This window comes from Anomaloglossus baeobatrachus, chromosome 1 (assembly GCF_048569485.1).
Source record: "Anomaloglossus baeobatrachus isolate aAnoBae1 chromosome 1, aAnoBae1.hap1, whole genome shotgun sequence".
Taxonomy (NCBI): Eukaryota; Metazoa; Chordata; class Amphibia; order Anura; family Aromobatidae; genus Anomaloglossus; species Anomaloglossus baeobatrachus.
The window spans coordinates 739,479,229-739,496,043 of record NC_134353.1 but is presented as its reverse complement, the minus strand read 5'-3'; the positions used below and the strand labels follow the sequence as shown (position 1 = coordinate 739,496,043).

The window sequence follows — 16,815 nt, the reverse complement described above, 5'->3', positions numbered from 1 at the left end:
TGTATGTAGCTGAGTTGTGTGTGTTTGTCTGCCTGTAGCAGAGTTGTGTGTTTGTCTGACTGTAGCAGAGTTGTGTTTGTCTGCCTGTATGTAGCAGAGTTGTGTGTGTTTGTCTGCCTGTATGTAGCAGAGTTGTGTGTGTTTGTCTGTCTGTATGTAGCAGAGTTGTGTGTTTGTCTGTATGTAGCAGAGTTGTGTGTGTTTGTATGTAGCAGAGTTGTGTGTGTTTGTCTGTATGTAGCAGAGTTGTGTTCGTATCGGTGTCTGTGTGTGGATAGGGCCCACTGGGACTCTTCCGCCCGGGGCCCACAAAAACCTGGAGCCGGCCCTGGCTCAGCATGTTATTAGGTTGATTACCAAGCAAAAGATCACTGCTTCAAATTGAGGAGCAGCCATGAGGAAGATTTCCCAAGAAAAGAGAAACTGCATCACCCAGCTCATCAATAGCAGTCTCTCGGACAAGAAAATTCCCAAACTGCCTCATGTGAGTGCCAGGACAGATGGCAGATTACGGCATGAAGTCCGTCCATCCATTCAAAAGCCAAGATGTGGATGTCCAGGCAAAATATCTGAGTGAGTCAACAAGTTGTTTCATCACAAGGTCTATCAGTTCTGGTGTGACAAACACGGCAGTAGAGGTGGCTTGTATACTTCGTAATAGTGAGATCAGAAACGTCCATGCAAGCACCGTGTGATGCACATTATACAAGTCTGGAATGGTGGCCCAAAAAAAAAGGTGAAGAAGCCTAGACTTCAATATGGTCAAAAGAAGCATCAACTCAAGTTTGCAAAAAGTGGTCAGTAGAAGATTGGAAATGGGTGATTTTGGAGCTATGAGACGAAAGTCAATAGACTAAAGGCCACTTCACACACAGAGATAAATCTTTGGCAGATCTGTGGTTGCAGAGAAATCATGGACATATTGTTCCATTTGTACACAGCCACAAACCTGGCACTGATTGTCCACAATTTCACTGCAACCACAGATTTATCTCTGTGTGTGACAGGGCCTTAAGTTCTGATGGGTGCAGATTGGTTGGAATATATAATGGAAAAATGGGCTAACTGAAAAATTAAAGGCAATATCAAGTTCGGTGGAAGAAGTCTGATGATATGGGGTTGTTTCACAACAAAACGCGTTGGATACTTGACCATGATCAATGGTGGTCTCATTGTTGAGCTCTAGGGGAGTATGCTAAAAGATGAGTTGCTTTGTACACTCGAGTACTATGGGTATGGAGAGGACAACATAGTGTTCCAGCAGGAGATCAACATGAAGCATGCTTCGAGATTGGTAAAAAAAAAAAAAATGGTTCAATGTCAGTGAAGTAGAGGTGCTGGATTAGTCCCCAGACCTCAACCTAAATGAACACTTGTGGTTAGAGCTGAAGAAAAAGATGTATATATGCCCAAGTGAGTCGATCAGTATCCACCAACATTAGGAACCTCTAGAAGAGACCTGGGATCAGACTTCGGTGGAGACATGCTTGAATCTGATAGAGAGCATGCCCAGAAGGATTCAGGCAGTGCCAAAAGCCAAAGGCGAATTTACAAAATGCTAACAAAATAATAAACATTAACAGGAAAACAGTAACAATGCATTGACAAGACAATAATCTGCATAAATTATCATAAGCTAAATAGTTGAAGTCAAATTTCTGTATGAGATAGCCAAGATGATTGTCTATAAAATGAAGGTAGTCTCACGTCCGAAGCTGTAGAGGATGGTGAGATATGGAGCCTGAAAATCAACAGTTCAATACCCTTTTGAACAACAGTGTATATGTGTAAGGAAAAAAAAAAATATTTCTTTATTGTACAAAGTGGAGAAGGGTGTGGTTCAAACTTTTATGCAATTTTTTTTTTAATTATTTTTTTTAAAACTTTATTTTTTTTTCTTTTTACTTTACACTGCATTTTGTAGTCTCTTTTGGAAACTTGAACTTACAGTTAGCTGTATTTCTCTAAAATAATCCTCATGTCATAGACCCCCATGGCTTTCATAGAAGTACCAATATGACATTCACAGAGGTATTCAGCAGACCACTGGCTGTCATGACAACCCATTGTCACGGCTCGATCGCGTCACAATGCTGCTGATGGGTAATTAGAACAGTGCATCTCCTTTAACAAGTTAACAACTGCGGACATCGCTTCACTCACGAATGTTAAAAGCAGCTGATGACTGAATAATACAGCCATCATCTGTCGGCAAAGATATGGGCTCGGTTTGTAAGACAGGGAGCTGACATATGACGTAAGAGTACCTCAATATGCCGGTAAAGTTTAAGGGATTTGCAACTTGTCGACCTAAGAAGTCGCAAAACTGACTGAATATAAAAACAGTATTTTTTGTGTGTGCCAAATTCATGAACTGTATAATGAAATTCATGAATTTTTAAGAATTTGGCCCAAAAAAACTTCAGCAAATATTGCAATACAAAAAAAGATAAGTGACGTCAAGAAAAAACAGATGATGAATTGGGGCCTAATTGTTAAACACATCAAATACACCTACTGTTCCCGAAATTTGACATACCGGTACATCGTATTTTGAGGTGACTTCCTGCAAATGGACATTCAGGATTCGGGTATGTCATGACAATTTTAAAGGCACGTAGCTCCGGCTGTCACAACCAGGGATGGTCCCCGCGCCGCCCCTGTCTGTTTAGCCCCCTAAATGCCACAATCAATGGCAATGGCAGTATGCAGAAGACTGGGAAAGGGAGTGCACTCCCTCTTCTACCTGATCGGGACTTCTGTCATTGAATCACGAGGGTCAATAGCAGTCATTGCAGCTATGATAGCCTGTTAGACCATGCCATCAGCATCGTCAAAAAGGCTTCTGTCAGTAACTCTGACCGGTGTAATGTATTGCAATGCTTGTGCATTGCAGTACATTATAACAGTGACCAAAGTAATTTTAAGTTAAAGTCCCATATAGGAACTAGGTAAAAAACTGAAAAAAAGTTTAAAAATTGTAAAAATATTTAAAAGTAATCACAAAATAAAGAAAACATATACCAATACATTAATTTATGTAGAATAAAAATAAAAAACTACACATTTGATATCATCACATCCAGGACAACCTGATCTATAAACCTATCACCCTATTTAACCTCTTCAGTGAAAAATTAAAAAAAGAAATAAATAAAAACATTTCAAAAATATACTTTTGCATGATACTGCTGAAAAAAAGTGGAATAAAACGAGATCAAAAAGTTGCATGTAAATAAAAATTGTATGGCTGAAAATGTCATCTTGACCAGCAAAAAAAATAAGTCGCCATACAGCTCTTTCAGCAGGAAGTAAAAAAGCTATAGCTCTCAGAATACAGCCATGCAAAAAGAAATTCTCTTTCTATAAAATTGTTTTTAATGTGTATACGTGGCAAAACATAAAAAATGATATTAATGTGCTATTGCTGTAATCTAACTGACCCAAAGAATATATCTGTGTTGTCATTTTTACAACATGGTGAATGGTGTAAAAGAAAAAAAAAAAAATCCCTAATTGCTGTTTTTTGTTCATTCTGCCTCCCAAAAATCGGAATAGAAAGCGATCAAAAAAATGATATGGGCACAAAAATGATTCCTATAAAATTGTTAACTTATCCCACAAAAAAATAGCCCTCACATGACTCTGTCAGCAGAAATATATCAAAAGAACTCTCAAAATACAGTGAAGCAAAAAAAGGTATGTTTTTGTGTCTAATAGAAGCCAGAGAAAAAAAAACTATGTAAAAAAGAAAAGCCGCCTAATCACTTATACTGCTCCTCCTAGAGATCGCAGTAAAGTGGGGTTCACATTTATCCTGCACTCTACGCTTAGTCTTACACCAAGGTTTCCGTGTAAATCTCTAAAATGCGCGAATCAGACCTGTCAACTGTGGTCTCTAAAAAAATTAGTTCTGTAAATTTTGTTGAAAAAATGAGAAATTGCTGATAAACTTTTAACCCTTCTAACTTCCTAACAACAAAATTATGCTTCAAAAATTGTGCTGATGTAAACGAAATCTGTGGCAAATGTTATTTATTATCTATTTTGTGTGGTATAACTATCTGGTTTAGGGGCAGAAAAATTAAAAGTTTGAAAATTGCGAAATTCTCAAATTTCTTTGCAAAATTTTCAACCAACATTTACCACTGACATGAAATACAACTTGTCACACACACACACAAAAACAGTCTCAGAATCACTGGAATATAATGAAAAACAAAAACCAGGATAATTGTGGTATACGCCGCGCTGCTGTACAAAGAAACACTCCAAAACATAAAAGCAATGTGGATGGTTTATAAATAATAAGATTAATCCTTCCACATTGATTTTAAAATCAATTTTTTTCTGCTGCAGAACTGCAAGTTCTTTGAGCTTTGGTTAACCCTGCCCACACCACTGATTGACAGCTTCCTATGTTCAATGTGCATAAGCAGAAAGCTGTGAATCAGTGGTTGGAGGCGGGATTATACAGAGCTCATGAATATGGAGGACTACCTGGGAGTAAGTTTACTAGTCTTCTAGTGATCATCTTCTACTGATAAAACACTGATTTTATTGAAACTGCAATAAGTAGCCTAGTAAATGATGAATTGCCGAAATCAGGGTGTCTTTTTTTAACATGCTGCTCTGAGATTAGGTGGCAAAAACCTGGTCACCGATTTCATTTAAGTACAAGTGTATAGAGTTGTTTTTTTTTATCAATGCATGTATAATAACACTATTAAGAGACGAGAACATTATATAATTATGATATTATATGACGGTATTTTCTCCTGAAGTGTTTTCTTTACCCTCTGTGAGACAAAAACATATTGTATTTCCTTCTGCCTCTTATTTGACCCTGTAAGCTGCTCGTGAAATGGTTTTTCCAATGTTTTCTGAATGAATTGCAGAATAACATCTCTCGCTTCTAGTTAGTCTAGGCATCCTTCCATGTTGATCCTTTCCAGCTTGAAGTAGAGTGACAAAGAAATATTGGGAGTCCTGAAGAAAACAAGATATTAACAAACATGTTACTACTTACTGCCAAAGTTTGCGGGGGGTGTAAACGGTAACTTATAAGTTGTGTGACAAACGGCATTAGTTTTGTTTAGTCTTACAGTTAGACATTTCGGTTTGTATGGACTGTCTTATGGACTTATATATGCATACTAAAGTCGCTACCAAACTCTATTATCTGATAACATCACTTACTTTCATATGTCCCTTGCCATTATACCATTCTGCACTACCAGATGATATTGATTCTGATTGTTGTCTTTTGTATCTTGATGCTGTGGACATAGACTCGAAACTTTGAATGCTGGATTTGACAGATGACAGATCTGAAAAAGTAATTGTAGATAAACTCCTGGTTTCTCTCTTTCTTTCCAAAGTAGAGAGACGACTATCTCTTGGGGCCAATCTCCTCCTCATCAGGAGAGCAAACTGTTTCTTCTCTTCATTTAATTCAGCCATTCTGCTTAACTGGCAGTGGTCTATCTTTTTCAGTGACTGTAAAACATTGAAAGACCAGATTTCACCATTAATACCATGTCCTACATATTTTTTTACTCAAACATCACCTCAAAGATAAAACTCTTTGTAATAATAATACAGTATACACATGCACAAAATCATTGGTATCATTCTCAATTGTAAGAACCCACAATGGTCCCTGAAATAACTTGAAACTGACAAAAGAAATTCTTAATTTATATTTACTGAATATCAACTAAAGTCAGATTTTGAATTGTGGTTCAACAGAAAAATGTAAAACAAAAAAACAAACTATTAAAAGTGGCCTAGACGAAAATTATGGTACTTCTAGGAAGGATTGAAAATATTTAACCATAGGTATATGTTAAACAAAGGTGTGTCCTGAAATTAGCATCTCAGGTGTCTACCAACTTGTAATCAGTCAGCCTATTTAAACAATGAAAAGTAGTCGCTGTGCTGTTTGGTATCATGGTCTGTACCACACCGAACATGAATGTAAGAAAGCTAAGGAGAGAGTTGTCTCAGGAGGTTAGAAAAAAATTCATAGACACACATATTAAAGGTAAAGGATATAAGACCATCTCCAACATGTTGCTATTTCTACTGTTGCACATATTATTCTGTAGTTTAGGTCTATGGGACTGTAGCCAACCTCCCTAGACATTCCTGCAAAAGGAAAAGTGATGTTAAATTGAAATGACGATAATACAAATTGTAACCAACGAGGCCAGAACAACTTCCAAGGAGATTATAGATGAGCTGAAAGGATAAGAAACATCAGTGTCAGATCGTATCATCTGTCACTGTCTTTGCTAAAGAGGACTTCATGGAATACGACGGATGAGAAAGCCACTGTTCTTTTCTTTATCCTTCACAATCTGGTTTCAACTGTTTACATTCTACTGAAACTGCCCTTGCTGAAGTCTAATGATTTGTTAACAGCAATTTTCAATGGACACTACACCTTTTGTTTCTCTTAAGGGTACTTTACACGCTGCGACATCGCTAGCGATCTCGTTAGCGATGTGAAATTCTAGATCGCAAGTGCGATCTTTCGAGATCGAACATGCGTAAAATGACCTATGTGCGACCTCGAAAGATCGCACTTGCGATCTAGAATTTCACATCGCTAACGAGATCGCTTGCGATGTCGCAGCGTGTAAAGTACCCTTTAATCTCCCTACCACTTTTGATACTGTGGATCACCAACTCCTCCTGACCATGGTCCTCTCTTGGCCTCAAGGACACCACTCTCCTGGTACACCGCATCTATTGAACAAACCATCAGCAGATTTGGCTTCCAGTGTCATCTCCATGCTGACGACATGGAATTATACACATCATCTCCTAACACAGGGGTGGGGAACCTTTTTACACCCGGGGGCCATTTGGAATTTCCTACTAACCTTTGGGGGCCGCACAACATTATCAACCTGAAAAATAACCCTGCTATATTTGGTCAAACGATTAATTAACTCACCCCTATTGTGGTGGCCGGAGCTGCTTCTCTTTGGTGCGATTGTAATGTTCGGTGATATTGATCATCTTGTTTCTCACAGCTGCTTTTCCAGGTTTGTCTCTGTCTGGAGATGCTGGGGGCATACACATCACAGGAGGGGCCAGGGCGCATAAATTACAGGAGACACTGGGAGTACACATCACAGGAGGGGCTGGGGCATATACATCACAGGAGGGGCTGGGGCATATACATCACAGGAGGGGCTGGGGCATATACATCACAGGAGGGGCTTGGGCATATACATCACAGGAGGGGCTGAGGCATATACATCACAGGAGGGGCTGGGGCATATACATCACAGGAGGGGCTGGAGCATATACATCACAGGAGGGGCTGGGGCATATACATCACAGGAGGGGCTGGGGCATATACATCACAGGAGGGGCTGGGGCATATACATCAGTAGGGGGCATGGACAGCCCTGGCGGTGGCACAGACATGACTGGGGACACGCACAGCACTGGGTGGCAGCACGCACTGCACTGGGTGGCAGCACGGACTGCACTGGGTGGCAGCACGCACTGCACTGGTTGGCAGCATGGACTGCACTGGGTGGCAGCACGGACTGCACTGGGTGGCAGCATTAGGGAGACAGACAGGTCTGGGGGAACATAGACATCAATAGGAGAGCACGGACTGGGGAGCATAGAAAGCAGTGGGAGGGTACAGACAGCAGTAGCGAGTTAAGAGCACTGAGGGGTGGCACACAGCACTGGGGAGCATGGACAGCATAAGGGGGCACAGGCAGCACTCACCGTGGCATGGACAGCACTGGTGGCAGCATGGACAGCATTAGGTGGTGCGGACAGCACTGGTGGGGGGGCATAGACATCACCCAAGGGGTACAGACAGCACTAGGGGGGGCACGGACAGCAGTGAGGGGTTACACCGCGCTGAGGGGGTACACAACACTGGGGTGTACACAGCATTAGGGGGTACACACAGCACTAGGGGGTACACACAGCACCTGGGGGTACACAGCACTGGGGGGTACACACTGTACTAGGGGGTACACACAGCACGAGGGGGTACACACAGCACGAGGGGGTACACAGCACTAGGGGGTACACAGCACGAGGGGGTACACACAGCATTAAGGGGTACACACAGCATTAGGGGGTACACACAGCATTAGGGGGTACTCACTGTACTAGGGGGTACTCACTGCACTAGGGGGTACACACTGCACTAGGGGGTACATAGCACGAGGGGGTACAACAGCATTGGGGGGTACATACAGCACGAGGGGGTACACACAGCATTGGGGGGTACATACAGCACTGGGGGGTACACACTGTACTAGGAGGTACACAGCATGAGGGGGTACACACAGCATGAGGGGGTACACACAGCACGAGGGGGTACACACAGCACGAGGGGGTACACAGCACTAGGGGGTACACAGCACGAGGGGGTACACAGCACGAGGGGGTACACACAGCATTAAGGGGTACACACAGCATTAGGGGTACTCACTGTACTAGGGGGTACACACTGCACTAGGGGGTACATACAGCACAAGGGGGTACACACAGCATTGGGGGGTACATACAGCACGAGGGGGTACACAGCACGAGGGGGTACACACAGTATTGGGGGGTACATACAGCATTGGGGCGTACACACAGTACGAGGGGGTACACAGCACTGAGCGGGGGGGGGCAGCGATGGGTTGAGTACTCGCAGTGAGGGGGAGGGAGAGTCACACACACACAGCACAGTTTCGGGAGGCTGGTAAACCTGCTGCAGCTCTTCTGTGTGACTTTATCGCAGCGTGCTGCTTACCCGCCCACCAGAGCACACAGGCCGGGGATAAGCCTAGAATGTATGGGCTGCAGTCAGGTCCTGGAAGTCAGGATCTGGAGAGAGCCCGTACATTCTAGCATCTACCCACAGGGCATCAGGCAGTGGGATTTAAAGGGCCGGCAGCCGGGAAAAGCGCGGCTGCCACCAAAGCACAATGGTCCCCGGGAATGTGCCTGGGGGCCGCATAAAAAGTCGTCACGGACCTTATACGGCCCGCGGGCCGGAGGTTCCCCACCCCTGTCCTAACATCACCCACAGCTTAATACAAAATACCAAGGATTGTCTGTCCGCTTCCCCTATATATGGTCACATCTCCCAGTAGACGGCGCCGGTTATTCTGATTCAAAGTCTGAAGCCTAGCCTGAAAATGGAAGGAGCTGCTAAGTCTTTGTTGAGGTGTAGCGGTGTAGGCTGCAGTCCTGGTGTCTGACTGCAGCCTTGAAGCTGAGCTTATCCTTTTGTTGTTTCCCCTGTCTGTCGTACTTCCCCCTTCATGTTGTATTAGTGCAGGCATGCAACTAGTGATTCTTACCTTCCCCACTCAGTAGCCAGGGTTTACTGCAAGGTCTTTTCAGTGCTTCAGGTATTCCTGCTCGGTGACAAGAGAAGAACCTGTATATGGACTGGCTAGGAGTGCAGGCTCCAGTTGCAGGTAAGTGGAGGAGGTGTCCATCTTCCCTCTCACTAGCACACGGGACTACCGTTGTTAAAGTGACCATGGTTTACCCCTTGTTTGTTGTGGTGAAAACCCTGTTTGTTGTGTGTCTTGCCTGCACGCTAGACCGCTCCCAAATCCATGCATGACAGACATTTATAGAACTGGAATGGATGCTTTTGTGGATGTGACAGTGCATGTGCCGCGAATGGCACGATTTTATTGGAGACCTAATTCCTAATGTAGATGATATTAAAATAGGAGGCAAGTCACTGACGGGTCAGTGTCCTGTCATTCATAAACAGGAGGCAGATGGAGGGGCCCGAGCACCAAGGTAAGACCCTAACCACAGTCCTGCATGATGCACGAATATATTATTACAAGAAAACTTCAAACAATGATTACACAAATAACACTAAACGGATTTCAACACGAGTATCATTTTAATTAGCATTACAGCGCCAATATGGCCATATCTGTATTTTCCTTGATAACATAATGATGACAGGTTTTCTTTAATATTCTAAAGAGAATGGGATTCAAAACCAGCTTTGTCACATTGGATACAAAATAACTGAAGGATGCAAAGCATTACAACAGGACAAGACCTGTTCATATGCTACATGTACGTCAGATGGATATCATAGGGTGAGGGTTTTGCTCAAAAGCTCACTGTATTAACCAAATCAAAGAGCCCCTGCGTAGACTATCAATAGCCACACTGAATGTGAAAGAGCGCCATGTAATCGTAGATTTCACAGTTGTGATTGTCAGATGTCTCAGCTGCCAGTCATCAGATTATTGCCAGAGAAGTTATTATGTTGGAATAGAATTTGTCTTTATTTCTATGCTTTGATTTATTGTGAGGATGTTTCATCTTTATTTCAAGGCTATGTTATATAGTGCTTATGTCACAATAATCTGTCTTTATTACTAGGTTGGGCTTTACTTATATGATTTAACAATAGATGGTGATTTTTTTTTTTACATATATATAATCTTTTCTTTTTTTTGTGTTACGCTGATGTTTTGTTTGTCTTGAACAATTCTTATAAATGAAGACACCATATTTGTACCATATTTGTACACAATAAACAATATAAACGTGGTCAAAAGCTATTAAGTTATCATCAATAGCGAATGTAGCTTGGCAGTGCTGGAATGGGATTCTTTGGGGCCTATTCTTATTACATAATGAACTTTTTTTAAGATTCCATATACAGGATATATTATCCAAAGTCAAATAGGATATTTGTGAATCAACCATTAACACTACTGACAAATGGCAGATATCAAAGACCTTTCTACTGCAGTTTCTTTGTGGTACATTACTATGTCTGAGCCTTGGCCCACATAAGAACCTACTGGTATCAAAGTTATCCTGACCAGTCATAAATGTTAGAGCCCATTCTTTCACATGTAAGGGTCAGAAAAATATAAGTCTACCTTTCGATCCTCTTGTCTTCTAATATTGCAGATGTCACCAACATGAACAAGGACCTCACATGGATCTTATTGCTTGCTGCAACGACTGCTTCATCAGCTCTACCCTTACCTACTGTATCCTCACCCATCCCTTGTAGTCGGTGATCCCTCGCGGGCAGGGTCCTCTCTCCATCCTCTACCTGTCTGTGCCTTCTATTGTTCATTATTATACTTGTGTAATGCCTGCCTGAAACCACAGACTTCAGACTGGCTGTAATGGACAGGCTAGAGGAAAGCCGCTCACAAAGCAGGACCCTGAGAGCCTCAAAACCCTTTAACCCATATACAGGGATTTGGAATTACACAGGGCCTCGGAGATCACTACCTGTGGAAGGCTGCAGTCCAGATTAGAGTAGTAGTCCGTCAGGGTAATACCAGAAGATGCAGAAGAGGGACAAAATCATCAGACTAGGATGTAGTCAAGAAACCAGGCAAAGGTCAAATCCGGATCTGGCAGCGAGGTACAAAAACAGCAGGCAGGAGAGTAGTCAGAGAACAGGCAGAGGTTAAAACACAGGGATCATTATTCAGAACAGAGTGGGAAGCAGGAATTGAAAACCATCTCTGGCAATGACTAGTAGAAGGGTGTCGTGTCTTCCCATTGGCTGAAGCTTAATGGTAGTAACATCAGCTGGAAGACACACGTTACCTACAGTCAGTGAGTGGTACTGCAGGTCCCAGGTAAATCCAGCTTAGTGGATGACTGGAGCCTGCGCCAACCAGAGCCACTGGCACTGACTCCTCTAGCATCATCAGCACTGTCCATGGCAGGAATACGGCGTCGCCTGGTGATTGAAGCAGAAGTCGCAGGAGCGGGCTTTGGTGGTGACGTGACAGTACCCCCTCCACGAGGGGCCTCTGGACCCTCAAAACTCGGCTTGTCAGGAAACTGGAGGGGAAATTGCCTGACAAGATATTTAGCATGTACCTCACTTGCTGGAACTCATGATCTCTCCTCTGGGCCATAACCCTTCTAATGTACCAGATACTGCACCGCCCCTCTAACAATACAGGGATCATGGATTCTCTGCACTTCATACTCCAAGTTATTCTTTACCAAAATAGGAGGAGGGGGGCCTAACTGGGTGAATGGGAAAACAATATAACTTGAGGAGGGACTTGTGGAACACGTTTGATATCTTAACCCTAGAACGCATACCTGGGGCCTCGCAGGCCTGCTAGGTCATTTGTTTTCTATGGTAGATTGTTATGCTTGCGTGTTCTAGGGTTAAAGGATGGAGGGAGTTTCAGGCGGAAAGCTGTGGGGTTAATTACCTCAACTATCTCGTAAGGTCCAATGAATCTGGGACCCAGCTTAGCAGAAGGGACCTTGAGTTTAATATGCCATGTGGACAACCATACCTTGTCCCCAACCCCAAGGCTTGAGCCCTTGGAATGCCTCCTATTAGCAGCCGAGGCTTGACCACCCTGTGCCCTCTTCAAATTTTACTTTCACCTCAGACCAGATAGATTTTAGTTTGTCCACAGTTTTTTCAGCCTCAGGAGTATCCACCGCAGTGGAAGAAAAAGAACCAAAATTTGCATGCAACCCAAAATTGCAGCAAAAGGGGGTAGTCTGGATGGACTCCTGATACTGATTATTGATGGCAAATTCAACTAGTGGCCGATACTCCACCCAGTCAGACTGATGGTCGGACACATGACACCGGAGATATTGTTCTAGGGTTTGATTAGAACATTCACTCTGACCATTGGTCTCTTGGTGGTAGGCAGATGAAAAAGATAACTCTATATTGATCTTTTTGACTTGCCCGCCCCAGGGCCTTAGGTGACTCTGTGTCGGGCCAGACTAGTCCGGGGTGGTCAGCGGTGGCAGGGCCCGACTCCGTGACCCTGGCGGAGTCAATTAATGTGGCTGATGGGGGGAGATGATGATGGGAATGGTAGTTTATTGAGGTTCGTGACGCCACCTGTGGAATTGTGCGGCTAGGGAGCCGCAGCTGCTGGAAGGGACCTCCGGGGCTGATGTGGCAGCTGAGGTGTTTCTTGCTCCCCACAGGTGGAGCGGGTACCCCGGGGCAACCTTTGGAAAAGTCTATGGTGATTATTAACGAGGTGCAGGGCCGACAGGGCAGTGGAAAGGAACAGACACAGACAATGATTTCTTTTACCTTCTCATTTTCTCGTCCTCAGTCGGTGACCTCCAGGGAGTCTATTACAGTTGGTAGCAGCGATCCGGTAGTCTGGAAGCAGTCAGGGAACTCACACTGGCCAGGTGAGTAATGAGGCCTGCTCCCTACGCTCTGTCTCGCTAGGCAGGGTCCCGCTGATTCAGCAATGCTGAGACCCGTTCTGTTGCTCTCTGAGGTAATTTATTACCTCCCCCGTATGGCAGGCTGCGTGGACTGTCACAGGTGCCACAATTCCTATCCTGGCTCCAAGTCCTGGCTCCACAGCTGCGCCTCCGGGTGTGGGGTGGACGGAGACCTGCAGTCCTCTCGGCCTCCGGATACGACCACCGGTACTCAAGTACTTGAGTGGCCCCGAACTCCGGTATTCGGCTTTTCAGCGATGACGTCGGGGTGAGCTGGCTGCGCTCACTCCCCAATGTCCTTCTCCTCTTTGCCTCGCTGTGGATTGTTTTTCCTGGGCTGAACGATCCGGCTCAGCTCCCAGCTCACAGACCACACTACTGGAGTTCCTTCCTCACTGAACTCTCCTCACAGACTCACTAACTCCTCCCCCAGGTCAGAGCTTAAGGAATCTCCCTGGAAGTCCAGGTTTTGAGCTCCCTCTGCTGGCGTGGGGGAGAAACTGTGTTGAATGATGGTACTTACTGGCCAATGGACTTCCCCAACTACTTCCAGGCTCAGCATTAACCCTTTTGAGGAGGGCAACACTGCTGTGGCAACCAGACCACTGGGGCGCCACACTTTTACAAAAAGCACATCAGAATTTCGAGACGAACTGCGTTCCTCGGTCAGAAACAATATTCTCCAGAACCCTGTGTAACCACGCAATATACCTAATGAACAACCTGCTTAGAGTTTTAGAATTAGGTAAACCAGACAACGGAACAAAATGACACTGCTGAATCTATCGACTACTACCCAGATACAAGTCTTCCATTTCGAGGGTGGGAGGTCAGTAATGAACACCATGGAAGATGGGTCCAAGGACTTCCTGGAATAGATAGGGATTGGAGAAATCCAGCAGGACGGGTACGGGGTGCCTTGGATCGAGCACAAGTTTTACAAGCCAGTACATATTCCTTACAATCCTTTGCTACGGTTGGCCACCAAAAATTCCTGGTTACAAGTCGGAGGGTATTACCTATACCAGGGTGACCTGTAAGGACAGAATTGTGGGACTCCTGAAGTACCCGTAGATGAAGTGGGGGAATGATGAACAGTTTACGGTCAGGAGTGGTATCTGGGGCCTGGTCTTGAGCATTACGGATCTGTTCTACCAAATATAAGGATACCGATGATACAATAATGCCTTTAGCTAAAATAGGGACTGGTTTATTTTCAGACTGAGAGGGACAGAAGCTACAGGAAAGTGCATTAGCTCTTGTGTTGTTGGTACTGGTCCGGAACGTTACAACGAAATCAAACCTGGAGAAGAACAATGCCCACCTAGCTTGCCTAGGATTGAGTCTCTTAAGCCGGTTTCACACATCCGGCTTTTCGCCGGTTTGCCGGATCCGGCGCTCTCCCGTACAGACAATACAGTACAGTGACAGCGCTGTAACTTCCGGGTCACATGCGCCAGTCACATGACAGCATGTGACCGGCGCTTGTTGCGCTGTCACTGTACTATAGTCACTGTATGGGAGAGCGCCGGATCCGGCAAACTGGCGAAAAGCCGGATGTGTGAAACTGGCCTTAGCGGATTCCAGATAAGTGAGAGTCTTATGGTCTGTGATAACTGTGACCTTATGTTTGGCGCCTTCGAGGAAGTGGCGCCATTCTCGTAGATCAATACCTGTGGAAGGCTGCAGTGCAGATGAATGTAGTAGTCCGTCAGGGTAATACCAGGAGATGAACAGGTAGAAAATTAGCAGACTAGGACGTAGTCAGGAAACCAGGCAAAAGTCAAATCCAGATCTGGCAGCGAGGTACAAAAACGTCAGGCAGGAGGGTAGTCATAGAACAGGCAGAGGTCAAAACACAGGGATCACTATTCAGAACAGAGCGAGAACCAGGAAGCAGGAATTCAAAACCATCTCTGGCAATAACTAGCAGACAGGAGGGGAAATTAGAAGGGTGTCGTGTCTTCCCATTGGCTGAAGCTAAATGATGGTAACATCAGCTGGAAGACACACGCCACCTACAGTCAGCCAGTGTTACTACAGGTTCCAAGGAAATCCAGCTTAGTGGATGAGCAGAGTCTGCACCCACCAGAGCCACTGGTACAGACTCCTCTCCCATCACCAGCACTGTCCACGGCGGGAACACAGCGTCACATGGTGATCGAAGCAGAAGTCGCAGGAACGGGCTCTGGTGGTGACGTGTCACCTTGACGCTATTATGTATACCACTTTTTACATGTAAAGTGCCCTGGAATAAATTACACTATTATAATAATAAAAATAATAAAGTATGTTCTAGACGTGATTCATATTTGTAAACTAAGTCCTTATTGATCAGCGGCTAAACATGCTTCACATATACTATCCTTTTGCCAAAAACAAATTGCAGGAAGAATTACATTAGATGCTACATGGAAAAGTTAATAGAGGTCAGAGGTATTGTGTATACAGCACCTGTGTATTACAGCACCTTCTTATTAACTTAATGTTGTCAAAGTGTTTACTACTTAACAAGAAGTAAACAAGAAGACCCCCAACGATACCTGAAAATAGTTTTGTTGTCTGACTGTTAACAGCAAATATTCAAATTGAAACTAACCCCTTAGTGACGGAGCCAATTTTGGACTTAATGCCCGGCCAAATTTTACAAATCTGACCAGTGTCACTTTATGATGTTATAACTCTGTAACGCTTCAACGGATCCCGGTTATTCTGACATTGTGTTTTCATGACATATTGTAGGTCATGTTAATGGTAAATTATTACAATTTTTTTTGCGTTTATTTGTGGAAAAAAATAAAAATGTGGTGAAAATGTAGAACTAAATAGTTAATAAATTACATTTCCCTCATGTCTACGTTACATCAGCGCAATTTTTAAAACATTTTTTTTAGGAAGTTAAAAGGGTTCAAAGTTTATCAGTGATTTTTCATTTTTTCTACAAAATTTACAAAACCATTTTTTAGAGACATCACATTTGAAGTGACTTTGAGAGGGCTAAGTGACTGAAAATATCCAAAAGTGATGCTATTCTAAAAACTGTACCCCTCAAAGTGCTAAAAAACACATTCAAGAAGTATAATAACCTTTCGTCACAGCAATGCAAAGTGGAATGAAAAAAAAAAGAATTTAATTTTACCTAAAATGTTGCTTTTGCGCCAATTTATTTACTTTTATAAGAAATGGCACAACAAAATGGACCCAAACATGTTACCCAGTTTCTTATGAGTGCGCTGATACCTCATATGTGGTCAGAAACCTCAGTGACAAACAGCTGGGCTCGGAAGGTAAGGAGCAATATTTGAAATTTTGGAACACAAATTTGGCTGAAATAGATTGCAGGCACCATGTCGCATTTGCAAGACCCATAAGGTACCTAAACAGCAGAACCCCCCACAATTGACCCAATTTTGGAAACTAGACACCTCAATGATTTTATCCAGGGGTATAGTGAACATTGTGAAGACACAGGTACTTCACAAAATTTGATAATATGAGGTTGTCATATTGAAATTTTAATTTTGTTTTCACAAAAATGTTGCTTTATCACCAAATTTCTCACTTTTACAATAGCTACCACCAAAAAGTGGA

General features: G+C 43.6%; 1 protein-coding gene across 2 annotated transcripts in view; it reads left to right on the top strand.

The window, feature by feature from the left end:
- The first annotated feature begins 9,393 nt into the window (after nucleotides 1-9,393).
- The window catches only part of TCTN2 (tectonic family member 2), a 108,004-nt gene continuing 100,582 nt past the window's right edge, over nucleotides 9,394-16,815 (top strand). Inside the window, exon 1 of one of the 2 annotated variants that reach the window (XM_075322679.1) lies at nucleotides 9,394-9,461. In XM_075322679.1, the coding sequence (XP_075178794.1) occupies nucleotides 9,428-9,461 (34 nt within the window). In that variant the 5' untranslated portion in view covers nucleotides 9,394-9,427. Of the gene's footprint in view, nucleotides 9,462-9,624; nucleotides 9,799-16,815 lie in introns of those variants that run through there. The other variant, XM_075322686.1, reaches the window with a different exon arrangement.